Source organism: Scylla paramamosain, chromosome 14 (genome assembly GCF_035594125.1).
Source record: "Scylla paramamosain isolate STU-SP2022 chromosome 14, ASM3559412v1, whole genome shotgun sequence".
NCBI classification, from domain to species: Eukaryota; Metazoa; Arthropoda; class Malacostraca; order Decapoda; family Portunidae; genus Scylla; species Scylla paramamosain.
The window spans coordinates 23,222,423-23,248,105 of NC_087164.1; the positions used below are offsets into that span (position 1 = coordinate 23,222,423).

At 40.0% G+C, this 25,683-nt stretch overlaps 1 protein-coding gene across 5 annotated transcripts in view; it reads left to right on the forward strand.

The window, feature by feature from the left end:
- The window catches only part of LOC135107041 (calcineurin subunit B type 2), an 85,607-nt gene that overhangs the window by 9,180 nt on the left and 50,744 nt on the right, over positions 1 to 25,683 (forward strand). Inside the window, exons 1-2 of one of the 5 annotated variants that reach the window (XM_064016630.1) lie at positions 5,226 to 5,340; positions 12,983 to 13,026. In XM_064016630.1, coding sequence (XP_063872700.1) covers positions 13,009 to 13,026 — 18 coding nt within the window. In that variant the 5' untranslated portion in view covers positions 5,226 to 5,340; positions 12,983 to 13,008. Of the gene's footprint in view, positions 1 to 5,225; positions 5,341 to 12,982; positions 13,027 to 23,427; positions 23,600 to 25,683 lie in introns of those variants that run through there. The other 4 variants (XM_064016631.1, XM_064016627.1, XM_064016629.1 and 1 more) reach the window with 4 other exon arrangements.

Genomic DNA, 25,683 nt, shown 5'->3' on the forward strand with positions numbered 1-25,683 from the left:
CCCCAGCGTCCCTAACACCCATCCACCTTCAAGAGGCGAGGGTATTAAGGCCACACTGCCACACGTAAGGCATTGGTGTTTCTGCCATGGACACATTCTGCTTTTTGCTAAACTGAATCCTCTAAGTCTTTTGGTCACTAAGATTTTGACTTCTTCCTCCCGTCTAAAGTACAGTTGGAGAAATTGGTAGATGAATTAACAGGTTGATTGATCATACTGTGAGGTGGAAAAGTATAGCTAACTCTATAAATGAACAGATAGTTATATACATACATGTATGAATTTGATACGTAGATAGATACAATACTATATGTTTGATTTAAGATAAATAAGAAGATAGATATGTAAATATATAGGCACATAGATAGATAGATAGATAGATAGATAGAATAGATAGATAGATAGACAGATAGATAAATAGACGAACAGAGAGCGTTTCGATAGATAGTTACGTTGATACACAAGCATCCATACATACATATTGTACACACACACACACACTAACCAGTAATTTTTTTTAGATTGTCGATTTGTTTTGCAGATTGTTATTATTATTATTATTATTATTTTGACGAGATAACCATACATTCAAGATAATTTTGCAAACCTAACAAGATTCTATTTATTTTTATTTATTTTATTTATTTATTTTTTTTTTATGGAAAGACGGTCGACTTTGCAAATCCGCATATGTGAAGAGAAAAAAAACTTACCAATCCGGTTCTCCAACATGATGATGCAATAACAACAACCATTACGTGTCTCAGCACTGGACTGAGGCCGTCGCAACACTTCAAACCGCACATGTCGGGTTTCTACAGGACCCTTACATGGTTTCTTTCACTGTTTGTGTTTTACTCAATATATATATCCTATTTTTATGACCCATTGGTAGACTACTGTTGTGCAACTTTCGTTTGTTCATCGACTGTGTGAGTAAAATAGCAGCGGCCATCACAGAGCGAGGTGGTCGTGGTGGGCCCATCTGGTGCTGCTGTCAGTGATGTTACAGCGGCGTGCATCAGCCAGCTCACCCATACAAGTGCGTCCTTGCGTGCTGGAGACATCAGTTTACATGTTTTGCCGTCGCCCAACAAGCATTGACGCAAATGATGTGTTTATTCTAATACTCTGTACGACACTCAGCCCTTGTTATCAGTCTCACTAATGCAAGACACTGCCTTTGCTCTTTCATGCCTTTCACTGGTAAAGTCTGCATCCCTCCTGTTTCTGTCTTTTTTCCCTTCCTAATCTGTTTCACCTTCAGAACTAAATTGCCTTAAGTTCTAGAGAGAAAGAGAGGGGAGGAGGGGGATGAGGTAGAGTAGCATACTTTAATGTTTTCCGTTATTGGTGTCCAGCGTGCAACATTATCACCACTTGACATGCAAAGCCATCGCCAGGTAACATGCTCAGCAGAGGACGCCTTCTCCCTCACCTCCGCATCGACCAAGTCACGGATCATTATCATAGAACAATTTGATTGAAATTTTTACGGGAAACGTCATTGTAACAGCGAGAACGTTCTCCACCCGTGTTATCGCGCAGTACTTATTCCTGCCTGACTGGAAATCTGGGAGGTGTAAAGCTGCTGCACCTGAGTTTTGCTCCATAATTGATAAGGTGACCGCCGTGTGAAACCACCGCCTCTGTGAGGGTGTTGAGGTGAGAGGGTGACCACAACACTTCAGCCCGCACCTCGACTACTTTCAAAAGCTCTAGTTGAAGTGACACAGGATTTTAACGGTGTTTTATGGTTCTAGTGACAGATTGACAAGGTTTCTACATTATTAACAGGAGAAACACTCCTTAGAAACTGGCTAATCACCTCTGTGGCCTTTGAAACTAGTTGTGGTAAAAGGGAAAAGCGTTTCTGAATGCAGGCCTTTGTTCTGTGCAAAGCAAATGTAGTCTGACTTTTTTTCATGTTCCATAGTGATAAAATGCATTGGCAGGTCATCTGTGCCGGGCAGTTTACCGCGACATGGCTTTGATCTCTCTTGGCACCTACTGTAGATACGTATTGTATTGGACATGACGAGGTGCATTACCCTTTAATCATGTCATGTTACCTCACGTTGGCACTTCCTTTGAGTTAAGGGTTCAATTTACTTTTTCCTGGCGCTGCTTACTTATTGGCCCGGTACGGCGTGCACGAGGGCGTAGCACTGTAATACATACTGATCGTGTGTTCTCCATCCATGACCAAGCAGTTTGAAAATCAAATTGCCGTGGCAAGGCATTAATATTTTGACCACATTCATGAACCAGCTATATATACAACAGGATCATCCAGCAAGCATCCAGAGATACACTTGTAGAAAGACTTTTATTCAACACCCCTAAGAAAAATACACGGGTGATATTTTCATTGGTTGAGTAAAAAATGTATATAAATGAATCACTAAATCAAAAGCATACGTAATTTAAAGCATTCCCGAACACCTGGACTTCGATTCAGACGCGATAGTTTTTAAGTCTCGGCCTTCAAGCCATCACCATGACCTCCAGCGGCAGTGTAAGCAGTGCACCTTCACTTCAGCACTCAAGGTCACAGACAAAGAGACTGATGAAAGAAAGATTGACGATTTTTCTATGGTATCAATTCATGCAAGTACGAAGAGATGCTTTTTATGTAAGGGAGGCTCTGGCGAAGGACTGAAAAAAGGGTAGAAAAAGGTTCACTGGTTAAAAGGCTCACTGAAAAAAAGACCCACTAAAAAAAGGCGCACTTGTATCTTATGATCGCGTCATTTTACAACAGATCACATCAAAACACAACACAATACGACACAACACAAGACAGTGCATTGAAACGATAACGCAACACAACCTAACACATCACATCACATCAAAACACTACACGACACATCAATAACACAGCATAGCACAACACAACATAAACATCACAACACACATGTCAACACATCACAACACATGATAACACACTACAACGCATTGCAACAACACAACAAAACACAACACAACACAAAGCATTACAAGACAAGTTAACACATCACAACACAACACAAAACAACACAACACAACATAGCACAGAACTACACAATTATCACATCGTCTATTGTGCTCTTCTGTTCATTATCTATTGCAAAAAAACAAAGAAGAAATGATGATACGTGGTTGACAGTATTCGTTAATACATTAATATGCAAATGACCAGATATGAGAGACGAAATTCATAGATATTGCCACTTTTTTTTCTTTTTACGTGATTCTGAGCAGATACTAAAACAGAAAACTTAAAATATCTAAGAAAGAGAAGAAAAGAAACGAGTCCGCTCAAGTGTTGCTCCCAGAAGAATTATACAACGGAAGAGGACCAGAAGAACAAGAGCAAGAGAGGTTAGGATTTGAAATTGTATCAGATATGGGTAACAAATGAAGCTGTCTAACGCTACGCCAGTATCCAGTTATCAGTGCAAGTCACACTCTTAAAAACACACACACAAAATGAATAAATGAATGTTTAAAAATGAATCAATGTATAAACTAAACAGAAAAAATAAATAAATAGAATGTAACTACATAGATAAATTAATAAAGTGATAAATTAGTAAAATAGATAAGTATAAAAGATAATAATAATGATAATAATGAACTACGAATTGATATCATGAAATTAAACCCTAATTAAGAATGACAGTGATATTGATCAGCTTAAGAAAAAAAAATAATAATAACCTCATGTACTGATAACTGTGATATCGGCAAATTTAATAAATGAAAAGAATTGGACGAAAGAGATAAAAAAAAAAAATAGCTACCCAAGTGAATTTATCAAGAGACGAACGAAGAACGTGATTGGTCCTTCCTGGAAAGAGAGAGAACCTGAAGCAAAATGAGTAGTACGCGTATCCAGGAAGCCTTGTGTTCATGGCAAGGCAGTGACTCTGGTAAGGTTCAAACAGTGCAAGCTAAAGTCCATATCTGGGCATTTCCCACTCCTATACATGTCCATATGGGATACTTGTCAGCAGCACGAAACCTTCGAGCACAAAGGCCAATACTTCTTTTCGTTTGTACTTCAGTGTAATTAAACAATCATACATTCATTTGCAGTTAGCAGATTGAGCACCAATAAATATTTGCAAGCCAAGAATATACCAAGAGGGGTTATCACTGGAGAGAGAGAAAGAGAGAGAGAGAGAGAGAGAGAGAGAGAGAGAGAGAGAGAGAGAGAGAGAGAGAGAGAGAGAGAGAGAGAGAGAGAGAGAGAGCTTTATCCTATTTCAATCTTGCCTTTTCTATCCTTTACTTTTTATTTCTTTCCCCTCCCAGATATTATATTTCTTATATGTAAACATTTGGACTCCCTTTAAAAAAATGGCAATGTTTCAGCTTTAGGCATTACTTATCAGTCACAACCACATACATTTATTCACATCACCACTATCCTCGCCAATCAACACACCCGCAACCCACACCACACCACTACCATCACACCACCGCCACTATCTACACCACACGCCCCTCCACCGCCACTATCCACACCACACCGTCCCTCCACCGCCACTGTCACACCACACCGCCCCTCCACAGCCACTATCCACATCACACCGCCCCTCCACAGCCACTATCCCCACCACACCGCCCCTTCACCACCACTATCCACCCCTCCCGTCACATGGTCCCCCGAGTCACCACGCCAGTACCCACAGCTCACCCTGCCACCTGCCGCTCACCTTCCCTCGCAGTGCTGGCAACCTCACCTGGCATGTATACGCCCTTCTCGCCCCGCCCCTCTTCACGCCTCAGCCCCGCCACCCCAATGACAGGCATGCTGCTGCGAGTGGTGGGTGAAGCACCGTGACCAGAATGAAGCCAGACTTATTGGCTGGGATGACTAATGGCCATGAGGAGCTTCAGCGTCACGTTTAACAACTCACCACTGCCACCTTTACCGCCGCAGCTGCCACCACCACCACCACATCATCATAGTTTTCATATATCCAGTTGATTACATATGTATATATATATATATATATAGAGAGAGAGAGAGAGAGAGAGAGAGAGAGAGAGAGAGAGAGAAACATATTTATCACTTAAGCTGTAATTGCATCCAAATGTGACAAAAGTGTATGTGTGGAGGTGTGAGGTGCAGGCTGCCTGGCGTGACGAGGGTCTCGGCGTGAGGGTAATACGGGCAGGGCAGGCGATGGGCGAGATGGGAGTGAGAGGAGGGGAAGGCAGGGTATGATTGACGACACCGGGAAGGGTGGAGGCAAGGTGATGATGGCAGCGCCAGTTGGCTCTTGTGCCCTACAGAAGGTGGGTGTTGTGGCACGCCCTTGAGCTCCTTCTTCAACGGGCACTCTCAAGGTGGGTGACACGCTGGGCCTCGCGACGCCAAACCCGCCTCTTGGGAAAGGTCTGCGATGTATTTGCCGCGGGGAAATTGTTGTGGCGGATCTTCTACTGCATGTGATTGTTCTTATCATAAGGAACTAGTGTTTTCTTTCTGTACACAGGCGCGATGCGTCATGCAAAACCGTGATGTGTATCTGCGCAGCACAAAGTCGTGAAATTACGTGCGCCAAACACGTTTGTGTGCATCATATGAGTGTACAGCTTGGGAAACCAATACATATTTGGTTATCGTAGTGCAGTGGCTTGTCAGCAACCACATAACGCGACACATCAAAGTTGCGTGCACGTTGTAGTTAAAAAACATGATAACCATTGGTGCAGAATGTCGCGGGGTCGCCCTTTTCCTTCCCGTGCCGTGGCCAACACTGTTCACTCACCGATTGTGTCTTCCTTTCATTGAGATGGGAGAACTGTTAATTGTTTTGCCTTAATGCCATTGTTAATAGTCAGTTTCCTTCCATTTATGCATGAAAGAAATTAACAAGCTGAGCAAAAGAAAATTAAAACGATCACTTCTGCAGTGTATCATTACGGTGAGTCGCGTTAGTGCAATATATAAAATGATAACCTTTCCAGTCATCCGAAATCTATTTTAATGACATAAACACTCCAGTCGTCTCAGGGACCAAAGTGAGGAGAGTGAGAGGAGCGGGTGGTCGGCCACCTTGCCGCTTCCCAATTCTGTATCAATGTTTCACCGAATTATGTGCCCAACGAATATCCCAAAATCATTAATCCACATTAGTATGATGGTACATTTCAAATTATTACTATCAAAATAAACACCACACGGCGCCATGGCTTCACCTTGGTGGACTGCTCATCAAACCGAATCAAAGCCAACCTTAGCTATATTTCCTATGTAACTCATCATAAAACGTTGCCTTTCAATGAAAAATAATAAAAAAAATCATATTGCGTGTGAGTGTTCCCTTCACATCTACGCCTCTTCTCATCTTGTAAGTCACCTCTCACGACGCGCCGGGAATGCGGAGACACACACTTCACGCTTCATGCCTCGGGGTTGCCTTTATGCTTAACCACCCAGGCTGACCGCCGCACCTTGTATACCATTGTCATGTGTATATGTATGTATGTGTGTGGGTGTGTGCGTGTGTTTATATTTAGTAACATTTTGTTTTCTCATGTCTTACTGCGCCTCCTGCCTCGCACAGGTTGGAGGAGAAAGGAAAGTGAATCAAATGAGTTTATTTTCAAGCTTTATTTATTTATTTATTTATTCATTCATTCATTCATTTTCAGTCAGTGCTGTGTACATCAACAATGATGCTGAGAGAGAGAGAGAGAGAGAGAGAGAGAGAGAGAGAGAGAGAGAGAGAGAGAGAGAGAGAGAGAGAGAACGGGGACGGTCATTTTACCAAATTTTCATCACAACTTCGCCGCTTCATGGATCAAGTAATTAGGTGATTTAAATAATTCAGACACTATGTATCTGAGTAGACCGTGTCCCTGAGGCGGGTCAATCAGATAATCCACGAGCATCAATCTCCCTTTTGAAACGAAAGAACCTAGGGAGCTGTACAGTGGCAGGCATACGAGTCGTGTATCAGCCAATAACAACACGGCTGCCAATGGTTTAAATGGAGAATACTTGGCAGCGAACTGAGCTTTGAAGGACAAGATAGGAGAGGGAGGGAAGAGGGTGTCCTCCGTGCAATTAAGAGAGTGAGCAATGCACACAGCGACCGTACTTTGTCATAGCCGAAGTTATTAACACATAAATCATAGATAGGGTGAGACAGACAGACAGACAGAGAGAGAGAGAGAGAGAGAGAGAGAGAGAGAGAGAGAGAGAGAGAGAGAGAGAGAGAGAGGTGTGTGTGTGTGTGTGTGTGTGTTTTAGGTATGAATTTGATTTCAACATATATTTGTGTGCTCCACTTATGTAACGCTTCTTAACTTTTCTTGACTAGTTTCTATAAATAAGATAAATAAAGCATGGTGTGAGTGTGTGTGTGTGTGTGTGTGTGTGTGTGTGCCAGCAAAGTTACAACACCCAAGCAATTATAGATGCATACAGTCAGCATGTGAGGCGCGTTCATCCTTTAACTGCAAAATGTCACTTTAATAATCCTGTCTAAATTTACTGAACCAAAACAACTAAACTACATGAACTAAATAATCACTACTGCATACTCGATCACCTTAGCCATCAGTGTTGCCCTTCGAAATTACAATACAAATTTGTACAGACATATTTGCATAGACATATTAATGAAGACAATTTGCATATATTTAGCTGAGAAGAAGCCATCACAGTCAAGGGAAGCTTTGAACGTGAGGTTGATTAATGGTGGTGCTTGCAGAGTGTTGGAGATTTTCCTGGGCAGGTGATGGGTGGCTGGCGCGAGGAATTGGCTAGAGTTGACCGGATCAGGACTCGTAATCTCAAACGTCTCGATGACATACCTCGATTACACTAGCAGTCTCCGGTGAGAGGTATCTAGATCCTTAGGAGTATCTATTTATTTTTTTTTTTATTTATCTATTTATTTATTTTTTTTTTTTTTTGTGTGTGTGATTGGAGTGATGTTTAAATGAGGACTCAACACCATCAATAGCATCAGAAGTTCGCAATCTTCATCGTTTACCTCTGAAGAAAGTTATCTAGATTTTCAATTTATTTATTTATTTATTTTTTTTTTTATTTATTTATTTATTTTATTTATTTATTTTTTTTGTGTGTGTGGGGTGGATATTAGTGATATTTTAGTGAGGTTTCTGCACCGTCTATACGATAAAACATCATAAGAAGGTTTACTGGACATAACTCATCTCCATGGCCTTTGAAGATAGTCCTTATGAGAACCCAGAGCGTTTCAGAATGCGGCCCCCTCTGGCAGTCCCTTGTAAGCCTCTGAAGATGTGTGTGCCCGTGATGTCATGATAAGATCAACATATGTTAAGCAGGCTTTTAACTCAGAATACATTATAAAGAGTCTAAAATTACAACACTTCGTACGCCGTGAAATAGACAGCACCTACATTCAGCTAACAAAGTAATATATCTTGTAACAATGAGGCAAAGAATAGCATGAATAGGCAACATCAGCCAAGGTGGCACAGAATCAACTTCATCATTCAAATATTTAACCTATATTATCTTATAAATAAATAGAACAGAAATAAGCAAGTGACAGTCAGGATGTTAAGAACTAACTCGCACACAAACTTTAGAGGCCAGAGTGCAATCCTTCAAGGGAGCAAGATGCACAGCAATGCACCGACACCCTTCTGGGAATGAATGGTGAGGCAACGCATCGACACGAGTCATCCCTCCCGTCTCGGCGCCACACAGGTTGGGACGTATAAAACAATCTTAATAATCCATTTGTCGTCGCATCTAATGATTTGAGGATTTCTAAGGATTGGTTCCGGCATCACCGTCAAGATGAGCCACAGCCTACGTTGAGAGACAGTGGTTGCTGGCCAAGATAAGTGTACGCTTATAACGTTAGGTTGTTGCTAGCTAACCAATCGTCAAGTAATGTTGAATAGTGTTTAATTAAACCATCACCATAAGTTTTATTTGGTTGCAGTGAAGCAGTCATGTCTTCATATCCTCTTTGAAATGGTTTCTTTTTCTGATACGCTCGTGGTGTTTCCTTGGCGTTGAATACAGAGTACTTAACCTAACTGCGGATATTCTCCCGGCAGCGTCTCCGTCAGCGTGCCTTATACCAATATGTTATGTCTGGTATATACAGAAACTGGCTGAGTATTGTTTCTACTTTGTGAGTGACATCAAAATAAATAAATAAATTTATTTAAAAAAGAAAAATATATAATGAGAAGAATGCGGATAAAAAGAAAATCCTGTTGACGATGTTGTAGTGTTTGAAAGTTGCGATTTGATCTTCCATACTTTAAATAAAACAATGTGTGTGTGTGTGTGTGTGTGTGTGTCTTTATTTGTTTGTCTGCGTGTGTGTTTATTTGTTTGTTTGCGTATGTGTGCATAGATAAATACCTACGCGTGGCTCTACGTGCACACCTCCCGCATGTTCCCCGCGGCTCCTCCCCAGCATTGCAGAAGGCGTACTAAAGTCTGAGGTGGGGTGGGTTGTGACAGGTGGTGTTAGTTAGCAGCCCATCAGAAGTGCGGCATCTGAGTGCTGCGATGCTTGCTATATTTACCACCACCGGCTCGAAGTCCCTGAACACAGGTCGCACAGCCATCCTCCCAGCGCTCGACCAGGAGTCACATATGCACACTGTATCACCCTTGCCACTCTACCTCCTTAGTAGAAACTTTCCGCCCTTGTACTCCACGGGCACACTAGTGATGTCAAAGCACCATCAGGATTTTTTTTTTTTTTTTTTCAAGAACATACCTATTGCTTCTTGTAGAGTCAAAGGTAGAAGTCAATTAACCTTTACTCTCTACTACTCTCCCTCCCCCTACCACTCTCTCTCTCAGTCTCAACCCCCCCTGATCTGCTGACGGTCTTCTCATAAAACAATTGATAGATTCCTAGCAGATCGGAGGGCTTGAGATTAAGGGAAACTGCAGAATGTAGTGTGAGTGTGTTATGTTACTCAGGTATTGGCCGTGACCATGAGTGTTTGACATATTTTTGAACGGCATTATAAGCCAGTCACTGGGGCTGATGCTATTCTTGTAGGAGAGTCGCTGGTGGTGAAATAAACTACTAAAACATACATTGCAACACGTTAACATCCACAGTACGTATTAAAAAAAGGGAAACATTGTCACTATACACAAAATCCGCACGAGTAGTCTCTTAAGCACTTCACATGGGCATACTTCATAGCAAACTGTCCGTGGCACCTCCTTTCCTTCTTCAATCACATCTCCATATGCCACAACTGTTGACTAAGGCAAGGAAGTGTAGCTGCTCGTGCTGATATTTTGGCTCTCACCTCCTCACAGCCCGCCCTCATGCCCGCCACTCCCCCGGCAGGCTGTCACCCGTCACCTCCTGCCCCACATACCATTCCACGCTCTTTCTGCCCCTCACCGCGACTAGATACGTTGCTGCCATGCTCTTGCTGTACAGGAAGTGACATTATACGTTACGCATTTCAGATTTGTAAGAGTGTAGTGTAGTAATGAACGAGTAGAAGCGAGATGATGAGGTGAACGAAAGGGTGGAGGAGAGGAACGAAATGAGGGTGAGATGACCAACGTATGTGTGTGTGTGTGTGTGTGTGTGTGTGTGTGCGTGTGTGTGCAGTACTCTTGCGTAAGGTGTGTGTGCAAATATAGCTGTTTTGCTGCTCTCGGAAAGAAAGTTTTTTTTTTTTTTTTTACTGTGTTTTCTTATATTTTTGTATGCATCTGAGTCTTACTATGAATGCTTGAAGAGGAACCGTTATTTTGTGTGTGTCTCTTGTGTTTCTAGTGTTTTTTTTTCTTTGTGTGTGTGTGTGTGTGTGTGTGTGTGTGTGTGTGTGTGTGTGTGTGTGTGTGTTTATGTTCGTGTTTGTTTGTTTTTTTTCCTTTTTTTTCTTGGTCTTTATGCTTGCTTTTATTTATTTTTTTCCATCAGTGCGCAGTATGCTTGTTGAGCTAAGACTACGCTAGAATCACAAAAACACTCTTGGAAATCTTGATAACTTCCACCACTGGCTGTTGAAAGTACTCGAGATAAGCCAAAGAAACGTTTGAGAATACGGTTCTTACAGTCATATATTCCTTCCCCCCTTGGCGATGCCTCCCTTAAGGAATCTTTTCGCATATCAGAAGAAAATATAAAACACAAAAAAAAGCAGATGTGGCGGATTAATCAAACTTCTAACCGTGACTTTATGCACATGCTTACTTGAGACATTTTCAATACGTGTTTGTCCTCTCATGGACCGAGAGCGACACGATTGCTGACTTCATTCTTGGAAACTACTGCTATACCTGTGAGTTCAGTTCAAGGTCGCTGCAAAGTTAGGGAGGCCGTTTTCTGTTGTGTCCCTGCTGGTGCCAAAAAGGGTGACATTATGAGAGGGTTCTTGCTTTTTTTTTTTTTTTTTTTTTTTTTACGAAACACGCTGATGCTGCTTACGACAACTTGCGGAACAAAAATTTTATTGCCGCTTTTGAAATTACAGTCTGTTGATAAGTGAACGTTGAAATCTTCCCTGAGCTGCACTGAAGAGTTTGCTTTAATGCCAACACTTCTAGCTACGAGTACAGTAGATATTCCTAGATGGCTAAAGACCCCACTTGCGAAAAATATGCTTGGTGAGCGACTGAAATGCTTTTACAAGGCGAATTAAACTGAACCCTTGACTGACTGATTTTCCGCATCCTACCAATGAAATCATACGATCCCGCATATCATAACGATTAAAACCAAAATGATAAATGAAAAAGTAGATAAAAAAGAACTAACACAAAATAAAACACGGTAAAAGAAAATAAATATCAAAGTAAGCAACAGAATCACAACACGCAGAAAGACATCATTGACAGCACAGGGTATAGGACAAAGTGAGTCTTTCTCGTGTCGTGTATAGGGAAGGTTGGTACTCATGGAGAGGCTTGGCGTGTGCTGAGTTAGTGGGCAGGGAAGCCAGACATCCAGAGAGAGAGAGAGAGAGAGAGAGAGAGAGAGAGAGATTCACAATATTTAGGTAAAGGTTTTTCAGTAATAAATAGCCACATGCAATGAATTATTCAAGAATGTTCATTAATTTCATTCATTTTAACTGATTTTCACACTATAAAACTTTCCTCGGCGTGTGAAGGAGGCTGACTAAGGGTGACGAAAGGTACTAAAAAAAACAAAAAAAAAAAACAGGCTCATTTGGCACTTGTCCAGAATAAACTTCAGTAAAAAAGAGTTCCAAGTGGGTAAGCCAATTTACTGGAGGTGCTTCGCTTCTTCTCACCCTTAAAACACTTCATGTGATAACGAGGCTAAGCAGAAACAGACGCAAAGTGCTCCAAAGTTCGCCAACATACCAGAGTTCACATTTGTTTACACGCTTCATTCAGATCGTATCAATGACACGTACAGAAATGCTCAAACTATAACTCAATTATCATAAACAAATACTCTGGCGATCCTACCTACCAGATTAGCATTTTCCCCCCTCTCAGTTTTACGTAAGTTGTCGTCACGAAAGCCCTTCTGGCCTAGCGTGGAGGGACTACTAAAGCCACTGGTGATGGATGAAGAGGAGTCGGTGCGTGCTAACTTCATAAATTATACCTTAGAGATCGAGAGGTCCCATGCAGGTGTGAGTGTTCCGTCAGCTTCCTCTTTGCCAGCTGGTGCTAATTCTGCCTCACCACCTGTTCCATTGCCGACAACTTGTGTGTGTGTGTGTGTGTGTGTGTGTGTGTGTGTGTGTGTGTGTGTGTGTGTGTGTGTGTGTGTGTGTTTAATTTGTCTTTTTTGGCTCCTTTTTTTATTTTTTTTGTATGTGTTTGAGTGATTTTTTCTGCTCTCTCTCTCTCTCTCTCTCTCTCTCTCTCTCTCTCTCTCTCTCTCTCTCTCTCTCTCTCTCTCTCTCTCTCTCTCTCTCTCTCTCTCTCTAGTGCATGAATGATTATGAAAACTGGAAAGAATAAATACACCTGTTATATTGATATCTTTCATTTTCATTTCAGATTGCTCAGCTGACTTAATCGCCCAAATGACGCGTCCAAAGAAAGTAAGTTAATTTGATGTTCCGCTGTCACTTTCACAAATAAAAACAAAAGACTACTAGTAAAGCGGACTGGGATATGAATGTACTTACTGTAACTGAGGGAATATTGACCTCACTGACCCAAAATTAGGATAGAGGATAAACTGTTAACATTAGTGGGGTCATCCTCCGCCATCCAGCTCACCCCATCCACCAAATACCACCACGATCAACACTACCACCACCCTCACAGCAACAGTATAATAGCCATAGCCACCACCACCATCACCACCACACTCCAGACCGTCAACTCCATTCACCACCACCTTCACAACAATAGTCATGCTCACTACCATCAAGAGCCACCAGTTAGAATCACCACCATCATCATCACTACCAACACCAACAGTACCTTACAGTTATGAATTACATGCAACAGCACGATCCTGGTATTATTTTATATATGCGTAGATGTTTGTATGTAGTGAAGATATGAAAATGGTAATGTAGATATTAATGATGTTTATAATGATACAGTAAGAGTAACGATGATAACAACAACAGCAAAGATGAAGAAGAAAAAAAAGAATAACGCAATATTTCTAATCAAAGCATGTTTTAGTATAATTCAAGGCGTCTGATTCTCTAAGTGGGGCAAAAGGGTCACCAGGCTTGTCTTTGGTGTTGCAGTGCTGAGGCGGTCGTGAAGCAACCCACTGTTCTCCTGCATTAGTTCGTGTATTTATAAGATGATGCGTCCGTTCGCCTGTAACTGAGTAAAGACTGGCGTTTATTTTGAGAAAGATTGTGAAAGGCGACGTGTGAGAAACCTTTACTGTGTTTTGTCCAGTTCCGTCAGCGTTGATGTTTCCCCCACACTAGTCCATTAAGCGTCCATATTCTGAAACACTTCTGCCCGCAACCCGACAACTTTCAAAAGACTAGTTGAAGTTACGCGGATTCTTAAGGGTGTTTTTTTTTTTTTTTATGGTTGCAGTAACAGATTAACAAGATTTCTACATTATTAACGGGAGAAACAATCTTAAGAACTCGGCAAATAATTTTTGTGGCCTTTCAAGATAGTTGTGATGGGAGAACAAAACGCTTCAGAATACAGACCTTTCCCAGTGTTCCTCTCCCCCACTTGTTTTGCTCCTAATTCACTCAGTACTATAGATAGCTTCCTAACATGATCCAGTCTTTAATTAGTCATAATAGAGTAGATAATAATCGTATTGGATGGAGTGATTTGTAGCTCTTGATATGGATAAGTATCATCCTTACCTTGACAAGTCTTATGTAATTGATGTCATGCTACTGAAAAAGTTGATTGCGTTTTCCTACTTTGTTTTATGGGATCCACCAAAGTGTTTATTGAAGTTCCAATTTTTCGTATTCGCCTAAACGAAAAGCAGCTGCCAAAGGTAACTGTGGAATCGGATTACGGCTACAGTGGCTTTGTTGGCTAGCTAACAAACTAAAAAAGGGTGACTGACACCGGTCCATTGCCTATGTATTTTTCTCCAGTATCTAAGTCTTAATTAACTTCATCCTAAGTTCTGAGTGCATTACTTGTTCACGACTTCAAACGTTCTCATTTTTCACCTCAAATATTGTAGCATTTTACTGGTATAGAGGAGATTACTTTCAAATGATCTTCTTGTGTGTTTCTTTTCATTGTTGTATTATAAACAGTTAAATTGTTAAATCGACATGATAGATCAGATATAAATAAATAAAAATAAAAGATATATATGTATACTCGTATTTATTTTTATTGTAGTGTTACTCTAACCAACCCCAACGAAAAAAAAATTACTTCATTCACGTTAAAGATTCCATAAGTGGGTCAGAATCTACCTGTCTTGTTCAGAGATAAGATTGAGAGAGAGAGAGAGAGAGAGAGAGAGAGAGAGAGAGAGAGAGAGAGAATATATGTGTGTGTGTGTGTATCGAATAGTAGCATTGAGTCAATAGTTAATGGGTGCCTTGAGAAGAGCCGTGGTCTTTATAGAGGTAAAAGTCCCTCTACAACAACAAACGTGTGTGTGTGTGTGTGTGTGTGTGTGTGTGTTTCACAATACTAGGGTTAAGTACATGTACACGTGAGGGGCGTAACCCACTGCCTCAGCCTTGGGTTTGTACTTTCACTTTCATCTTACTACACACACCCTCAAAACTGTACTGTGTGTGTGTGCGTGTGTGTGTGTGTGTGTGTGTGTGTGTGTGTGTGTGTGTGTTTTCTCGAGGACAGACAGATTGTTTAAAGGAAAAGAGATTAAACACTTGCATATTTCCCCATGCTACAATTTCACTTCAAAATATTCAGCGTATTGTTACCTATACCAACTTTGCGGAGAACATTGCGAAACTTCGTGGAACATGGTCGGCGCGGTGAAATGCAGCGAGCCTACACGTTGCGCAATGAGTCTGAGCAGCACGCAACGCATCACGAGAGAGTAATATTTCACTGCCGGAGAAAATGCGTTAAATGAGTTCGAGTAGTGTAGATGAGTGTGAGGAGGAAGGAACAGCGTGCTTACTAACAGTTTGCTTGGAATAAATGCAAAAGGAAAGATTGTACGAAGATGGATTGGTTCGCAGTGTTTTGAGTTTACCCTCAGTCGTAAGTGTTCTGATCTGCTAAGAATGTGTAAACTGGTTGAAGCTTGATAGAGTTGGTTTAAAAAATAGGAAGAAATTAGTTCTAAAATAGAGTGGTAGATGAATTGAATAGACTCAGTAATCGAATTGTTAGTGTTGAGTTATTAGGGAACTTTAAAAGAACATTAGACCAGTTTATGGATAGGGATGATGGGCGGAAATAGGTAGGCATATTTCATACAGGGACTGACACGTGTAGGCATGATGGCTTCTTGTAGCTTTCCTTATTCTACTACTACTACTACTACTACTACTACTACTACAACGACGACGACCGGAACAGTTGTCAAGGCGCCGTGATAATTAGAGGTAGTCCCATGCACGAGTATGACGCAATCACCACATGTTCCGGCCGACAAATTGCTTTACGCCTTGATCACCTGCAGTGGTGGCGGGGATCATCGCCTCAGAGGGATGTGTCAGTGTTTCAAACCGTGAAGTCGCGCTAAGGTTCCTGTTTTTCTATCTTTATTACCTTGCGTCCTTTAGGTTCTTTTTTGTTGAGGCATTCTGACAAGCTGAAGGCGGAGGTTGATAGAGACGCAGGTGTTATAAGGCGAGTCGAACTGAACAAGCCAAAAGTGAAACTAGTTGTGAATAAACTAGCTTTCTAACACTTCTCTCTCTCTCTCTCTCTCTCTCTCTCTCTCTCTCTCTCTCTCTCTCTCTCTCTCTCTCTCTCTCTTGCAAATCTATCCTCTTACAACAGATATTGAGGCAAAAAATTAACTTTCCTTGATACTGCAATTCAGAAAACTAGTAATCTTTCACTTATCTTTGCTAATACACCTATATAATGGTCTTGAGAATCCCTCATATTTGTTAAACTATTAAATCCGTTCTTTTACCAGCAAACATTGATGCAAAAAGCTAAAATAACCCTCCTTGATACTGCAGACTCTTCGTACTCCCTGACTGGCGCCCATAGCTGAGGCACATTGATCGAGGTTTGCCGCTACAGTGCTGGGAATTAATCTAATGCAGCTTTCATAAAAATAATCTAATGTAGAATATCCAGCCGTGAGACATTGGTCCGTATTCAAAAATGCCATGACGATTTTTCAAGGCCGGAGATAATTAGCCGGGTTATCTTGTTAGTAATGTAGAAATGTTGTTAATCTGTGACTAGAGCACACACACACACACCATATTGTATTTTTACTGTTTTTACCCTACCGCAGTTTTATTATTATCAGTTTTAACCATTTGAGTTGCTTTGAACATTTTGTAGCTGCGTCATATGACAGCGATGTTGCGGTGCCTTAACTTTTTAAACCAGTCAATCAAAACCATATGTTAGAAGCATGATTTCGCACGATAAAAGAAAAGAATAGATGATACTTGTATGATCTGTATATACTCGTATGTGTTCGTTAGTCTAGAAAGTAGTACGAATGAAGCCTTGATCACCTGCAGTAAAAACGTAATTAAAAAACCATGTAACCTCATCTAGAGCAGAATACTGTTCATTCTCCTCTATAGATGGAAGTCCTGTGCTTGCTACTGAACATTTATTTAAAGGATCGCCATTCTACAGTACAGTAAGCTTGCGACGGTTGCAAATCAAGCTGATGGATTACTGTACAAAGGACATGGGATCTTGGAATGTCCTTGCCTGATTACAGCGTGTCAAGAGCATTACTATTTTTTTTTTTTTTTTGTTTGTGTGTGGTTTTTTTTTGTCGTTAATACTGATATCATTACCTTTATTATAACATGTGTCACTATTACGCTATCGTTTCGTAAATCCGCCTCGTCTTCACCTCCTTTCATCCCTCCCACTTTTCTTCTTGCACTCCTGCTTACTCCATCTAGTCCCCTACGAATGCTCACGAGTTTGACGTGTCGCTGCATATCACGGTGCATGACGAGCGGTACAGCTGTCGTGATCAGCATCATGACTATTCTTTACAGGCACCGGGTTGCGAGATTCTGCTGATCCTCTAGTTAGACATGACATCATCTCCGTGGGGGTGTTAGCAGCGGTGTAATGTAGATCTTTATCACTGCCAAGGGAAGGATACGAGTAATATTAACTTGCGGCGCCCTCTCGGTACGTTGTCATTATGATCGATGTGAAAATACTGAAGTTCGCTTCCTCGGACGTTTCGGCGTCTTATTTCATTTACTTTTAACATTATTTAGCGGAAGTTGCTCTGGCATTCAAGAGTATTTTCATGATTTGTATGAAACTTTAACGAGGACTCTACTATACAGCGTCAGTGGGAAGGAAACACCCATGAGATCCTGACTTGTCATCTCTGTGGCCTTTGGAAATTGTCCTAGTGAGAGAAGAAAGCGTTAAAAATATTCGTACCAGCGGATATTATACTGTATAATCACAGCCACCCGGAACTGGGCACCACATTAGACACACACACACACACACACACACGCAGTCCGGGCCATGGGTAAACGAGGCATCACAGATCGGTGTGAAAATAATTATATTAATAGTAACAACAACAACAATAATAACAATAATAATAATAATATAAAACAAACTTTTACGAGGCTTGGATCAAGAAGAGCATAACACCACGTCTTACCTACAAGCAAAGAAAAAATGGAGCAGATAATGGCAATAATAACAACAATGATGATAATGATACAATAAGAGGCAGGGAATCTCAGTTAAACGCACATCAGAAAACGTGTGAGATGGGAGGTAGTGCTCTTGTTGGGGGAGATCGGGAGAGAGAGGATGGAGCGGTGGAGGGAGGGGGGGTGATCGTTAGTATTTTTAGCTCATGGTCATACGCCGCCTCCTCCCTACCCCTCCCTTCTCCGTCCCCCTTCCCATCCTCTGTAAGTATCTACCCCTCCAAGGACACTCTACGGAACATTCGACTCTAACCTGAAAATAAATGGCAAGTAATAATTAGTGAACATGCAGATGCTTTGCCAGTCAGTAATAGTGAAAACCTGAAATCGCACCCGAATTGAAAGATTGTACAAGTGGCCCAGGAAGTGATGTCATATTGTACAAAATATTTCGGACTAAAGGAGAATCGGTATCACTTGCCTCCACCTGCCACCTCTCCATTGCTTCTTGGCCTTTGCTGAGCTCTCGACACAAAACAGACCAGTTCATATATTAGGCTTTATTCGAAATGTAGACAAGAAATTCACTGGACTTGCTTGGTGTCATCACTTTTTTGGGGACAACTGCACCACATCTGGGTAGTGTCTTTCTTACGTAAACTTCCTAGAAAACTGCAACTTTAATCGGCAACTTGGGCATGTATTTAGAAACGCTTATTTCTCTCATAAAGACTGTTCTCTACAGCCCCAGAAATTATGTGACAGGTTTTCCAAGGTGTTTAGTCCATTAATCATGCAGAATCCCAGTCAACTATCACTAGAATTTTGAAAAACAGCTTAAAAACACAAAATGACTTTCACTGAAACCTGCCAAGAGTAGTCGAGATAAAACGCCACTGGTGTTTGGAAATCCTGTTCTCGTAGGAAGTTGTAGAGCTTCTTTAGAAACTTGTAGGGGTTTTTGTTCCTTCTTTCCTCTCTCTTTTTTTTTTTTTTTCCACGCGTCAAGGAGACTAGCCAAAAGCCACGAAAAATTACCGAAAAAAAACAATTTAATCTACCGCTCCCGAAAAGTTATTATTATTATTATTATTATTATTATTATTGTTATTGCAAATAGTAGTAGTAGTAGTAGTAGTAGTAGTAGTAGTAGTAGTAGTAGTAGTAGTATTTATGTATGTATGTATGTATGTTGATTTACTGTATGTGTGGGATGTACGTACGATTGTTGTTGTTGTTGTTGTTACTGTTGTAACTATCGTCATTAAAGCATTGATTATTTGGGATATATTGCCTACCTATACATTCACCTTTAAAGTCTATCTCGCTACGGACCTGGAGATGTCCTAAGGAACAACTGAGTTATGACAACTTCACTGTCTGAGTGTTCGTGCAAGTAAAATGAGATCCTCACATTACAAATAAAATTAAATCTTTATCTCCATTTATAATTCCCTTCTGCGTTGTTCCCTGGGTCAAGAGAAAGACAGTTTTATGTTCAGCTTAGACAGACCTCGGCCGCACTGAGATGTTTGTTTTCTCGTTTCTGTAACATGCAGATCGTTGTGTGTGTGTGTGTGTGTGTGTGTGTGTGTGTGTGTGTGAATAGAATAGAGTATATTTATTGCTCAGACTTAAAAAGAAAAAAATGTAGCACAGCTCCTGAACTATACACCAATTTTATCTAAATAACCGTAACAAACCCTTAACAAGTTGTGATAGATTTGTTAATAATTCCACTTTCTCTGCATTAACTCTATAAATTAAAACTGATTCGGGTGTAATACATAATATGTAATATCCATTTCTTAACTGAAGAATATCTTGATTTTAACACTGCAATAAAACATGATATTCATCCCCACTTTGTCTACCATTACATTTAGTATAATAACCCTCTTCCCTACTTATTTGACGAAGCTTGCCGGCAATAACTGGCAGCTGATTATTCCAGTGCGTTAATTTAGTTAAATGAATGCGATTACTTTTATAAAGCTTAAAGATATTCCTCTATCCCATAAACTTTTTCATACTAATACCTCTACTTATATTTCTATGCCAACTTGTCATCCAGACGTGTCGTAATTTCTATTCCACAGCTTTCCTAAAACGTGCTGGGCTATTAGTAGTCTGCGCTATCCAAACTCCTGCCACACCATATTCGATGCATTTATAAATACCAGTTGTGTGTAGCTGCAATAAACAATTATACATCACGTGGCTTAATTTAGCGTTTTTTTTTTTTTTTTCATTACTAGTCTGGGCAAGTCATCCTGCATTAAATAGTTATTTCAAGTACGTACACCCCTAGTTCCCCATATGCAATATCTGTTCTAGTTTGTCTATGAGCAAATAAAATGTACTCCAGAAATTTCATCTGCAGTCATTCTATCTCCCGTATGATACTATTACCCCATGTTATTTAATACTGGCACAAGCACTGTGTTAAACAGCTCAATATGGATATCAACAGGCAGGTCATATTTATTTACAGGAGGTCCTTATTAGTGAATATAAGGGCCTGGTTGCTTTTTTATATACCGAAGTACTTGTAGTCGTTAACCACCTCAATTTCTTCACCACCAAGATTAAAATTGTAATTGCTTGTTTGCACTTGACCTCAGCTGAAAACTAGTGTTAGTCTTGTCAGAGTTAACGTTTAATTTCCATTCAGTACAATATCTCTGTACATACGTACGTAGAGCTGTTAGTGCCTGTTCATGCTTACCTCACCATCACACAGTAACGCTTTGCCATCTGCTTACATCAGCACCAATAATCGTAAGTAAACATTCAGAAAATCGCCATCGAAATCTAAATACTTACAATTATATCCAATGAGCTTTTATGGTAAATCATTAACACAGCCAGTAACAAGCGATGGCAACAGCTTTCCTTGTTGTCTCACACCCACGTTACACACAAACGTGACAGACATTTGTTGATTTACCATTACACAGGCCATAATATTATAATACATATTATGCATAATCTTTATCAATTTACATTGTCTCGCAAGTAACCCTTCCCTCAATACCATATCAAACGACTTTTTTTATAATCTACAAACTAAACCATTTTTCTCTTCTTCCACTTAAACAGGTGAATAGTACATTTGAGTGGAAGTATGTGGTTCAGGGTAGATTACTCCTGCCTAAAGCCAGCCTGTGTTTCATTTATTATGTGATTAATTTCAGAGTGCTATTAAAGCCGATAATTCAGAATGGAGGTAAATAGCTTTCTCATTCAGTTCAGCAAGGTAATGCCTGTATAGTTATATGTGTCGTTGACGTCGCTCTTGTTCTTATATATAAGAACATTCTTATAATGTAACAAGGTGTAATAGCACTATTACATCAGTCGACCACACTGATGGAAAAACACACCTTTATGTAGAATCTTATTAAATACTATAATGTATAAATGATACAGTAAATCTTGAGGATATTTGCAGTATTCATTGATGATACTGTGCTCCTTTGTAATTCTTTAAAATGGGTGACCATGACAGTTCATCTCAGCTTTCTCATATTGATACACTTCCTATTTTAATATCCCAGTCCACCATGCCCCTCTTCTATTTGTGCTTTATATTATGTTCTTTCATTGCATAGCGTTCCTTCCTCACATCCAAATTATCTCGTACTTTTGTCTGCCCTCCCCTCATCCCAGTCATACATTCAGATAACCGAAATATCTCAGGCAGCTGAGTTTGATAATTTTCGCCTATTTTACTTCTCTCTTTCAAAACGCGCAAAAATCTTTCGAGTAAATTTTGATCATGTTCACACCACAAGCCTCTTATTATTTTTTATTATAATTATTTATTTTCACTGGTCAGATCCTGGATTATGCACTTATTTCATGCTCATATCTCGCCTGTATTATGTTTGCGCTACAGTATCTTGATTTTTTCCATGCTTCCCGATCTTCTCTTCACATACTCACAGATAGACACTCATAATGTCATCGTTTTCTTTGTTCGCTACTTTCTTCTTTTCCTCCTTTAGCGAATCTCTCTCTCTCTCTCTCTCTCTCTCTCTCTCTCTCTCTCTCTCTCTCTCTCTCTCTCTCTCTCTCTCTCTCTGCTTTCACAGGAGTTATATTTACAAACTTGTGTAGCCCATTTAACGTTTTCTTCACTTTTTTTTTCAATTTTCTAGTCAACGGATCAATATTCAGTCTCTAGTTAGGACCAGTCACACTGTTTCGCCTTCAACAGGACTCGCTTGTTTCAGTTTACTCGTACCTTATAATAATTCCACTCTTGAACTTCCGGAGTGACATTAATTACACATCCTTGTTTCGTACATCATTGAATTCTGATACTTTCATTTCCTTATCTTACCCTCTCATATCCATTAGCATATGTGTGACATTATTTGGCTCAGATTACGTAGAACTGGTTCGCTCTCAACCAGTAGATGTATAAATGGATCGTAAACTTTCCTTTTGTTATACTTTCCTCAGTTATGTGCAAACTGAAGATCTGTGAATAATACTGCCCTTTTCAGTCGAAATCTTGTTTCGTTTCTTCTTCTTCTTCTTCTTCTTCTTCTTCTTCTTCTTCTTCTTCTTTCTCTGTTCTAGTAACCATCTGCATCCTTGCACTTACACTTCTGTGATATGACTTATACTCACCAAATGAATCGGTTTGTAACAATCACATTTTCCTTCCAAGTTACGAAGTTGCGTTAAAATCACTAGGAGGATTAAAAAAAAAAACCGTTATGTGTTATACATAAGTTAGACACATTCCTCTTAACTAGCCATTATATATTATTATGTCGGATAGTTTTCCGCACATCATAGATCCCCGATCGCTCATTTATGGTCCTATACTTATCTCGCCTTATTTACACTTTTTTTTTTTTTTCCGACAATGTCTTTCGTATTCACACATATATATATATATATATATATATATATATATATATATATATATATATATATATATATATATATATATATATATATATATATATATATATATATATACACACACACACACACACACACACACGCATGCGAGATTGCGCCGTCGTCACCCCCCTTCTGTCCCCCCACCCCACCTACTAAGGCGCAGGCTCGGGCTACAATGTATCGGACGCAAGATATCTTGAAAATATATATCAGTGATAATATTAACTAAAAAACTGCGTTACTTTATCCTAATAAACATTAAAGTGTTTTTTTTATATGACGTGTGAGCTTGAATGCAGCACAGGTGGGCGTGCAGCAAACAGCTGGTGCTGGTGAAGACTGGAGGCTCCCAAGCCCAAGTCGTCTTGAGCTCACAAACGGACGTCGCCACAGCAGGAGCAGACTTCGGTGTACGCGGGCACTGTTTATTTATTTTCCTCATTCGTCTTTAAAGCCTGTCAATATGGTAAGTTGCTGTTTCTGTGTTTAGCATTGGTTATCAGTTTGAGCTTGTAGTGTAGTATAATGTAATAAGGGGCGGGCAAATAAGATGTGTGTGGTGAGGAAGGAGAGAGGTGGTGGTGGTGGTGGGGGCGGCAGGTCGTCCAGAAATCAATGATTTTGACATCACCTGATTCCCTACTTTTACATTTTTATTTAGACGCACCTGGCTATGATGTGTTAACTTTGAAACAGTGTGCTATGAATGTATCATTATTCAGATGCCAGGTGTTATTTCAAATGATTCTTTTCGAAATATGATGTAGTTAAATAAATGTAAATCTCTTGTAAATACTAATAATTTTCTTTTGTATAAACTTATTAAACCTGGAAATCACGTACTTGAATTTAAGCTGCAGTTTCACATTTTGATAGGAAGCTGTAAAACACAGGCAGTGCAAAGTGAAACATTATTGTCATGACCACATGTGATGGTCTGCTTTCTAATACTGTCAGTAATACTAATGTTAAATGCCGTAGAGGTAGTTTTATCTGCAGCACCCATAGTTAATAAGAAGCAGGTTCTACAGAAGTGTAGCAATTCTAGATTTTCTGCAGATAATTAGAGAAATGTGATGCTATATTTATTTATAGTGATTTGGCACTGGGTCATTACTTTTAGAGGTAAAGGTCTAGAACAACTCCATTAGGGGATTTGTGTGCTTCTAAGATTACAGGTTTCACTATACATTCTGACAGTCCAGATTTATTCTGTATCTTTTTATTTTTTTAATATAGTTAGTATGATATTAATCACATAAATTAGGCAGAAATGCAAAAGTAACCAGCTGATGTGCACTGAGTATGACCTAAAGATGGAGGCAGTTTAACCATTCACTGCTCAGGATCTATGCATCATTGTTCATAATCTTTTTGAGTTGATATTCATTAAGTAACAATTGACAAAACACATAGTTATGTAATTTAGAAAGCACTAAGGATGGGACTTGTACACAATCACATCTCCAGACCAAAGAGTAGGTGCTGGTATGTATATGAAATTATCAGTCATGAGTAGGTGTAAAGAAATTAGACTGGCTACTACATGTTGTCAATTGTAACTTGTCTGTTTACTGTAAAATACACAATATGTAGACATATGTATTCTGAAACAACACAGCTTTGCTCACTGGCAATATGGAAATGAGAAAACTTATCCAGTTATCAGATTGCTATAACAGTGTTACCCAGTTAAGTATTCCTGAGAGATCAAAACCAAAGGTAACCCTTGCAGAAGTATTATCTTTTGGTCATGTTGATAGTACATCTTGTAAAAAACTGAATATACAAGAAAACAGTGAAAATTAGCTTTCAAGTTTTTAATATGCTAGGTGCAAGCACAGAGGCACAGTTTCGGAGAACAATAGGAGGGACCCCATCAGGTCCATAAGCCTTCCGAGGATTTAGGCCAGCGAGGACATGGAAAACATCATTGCGAAGAATTTTAATACGTGGCATGAAGTAGTCAGAGGGTGGAGGAGAGGGAGGAACAAGCCCAGAATCGTCCAAGGTAGAGTTTTTAGCAAAGGTTTGAGCGAAGAATTCAGCTTTAGAAATAGATGTGATAGTAGTGGTGCCATCTGGTTGAAATAGAGGAGGGAAAGAAGAAGAAGCAAAGTTATTGGAGATATTTTTGGCTAGATGCCAGAAATCACGAGGGGAGTTAGATCTTGAAAGGTTTTGACATTTTCTGTTAATAAAGGAGTTTTTGGCTAATTGGAGAACAGACTTGGCATGGTTCCGGGAAGAAATATGAAGTCCATGAGATTCTGGTGATGGAAGGCTTAAGTACCTTTTGTGGGCCACCTCTCTATCATGTATAGCACGAGAACAAGCTGTGTTAAACCAAGGTTTAGAAGGTTTAGGACGAGAAAAAGAAAAAGGACTATGCTCACAGGACACCACATTAAACTAGCCACTCATCATTGGCCTTTCATTTTTAAAAGTTGGGGAAAGTGGCTAAGTGTGACTAGAGTTAAAGATTAATTAGTCAGTTAGGGTTGTATGTTTTAAGCCAAATGATTCAAAGGATATAAGTTTTGGATTTTT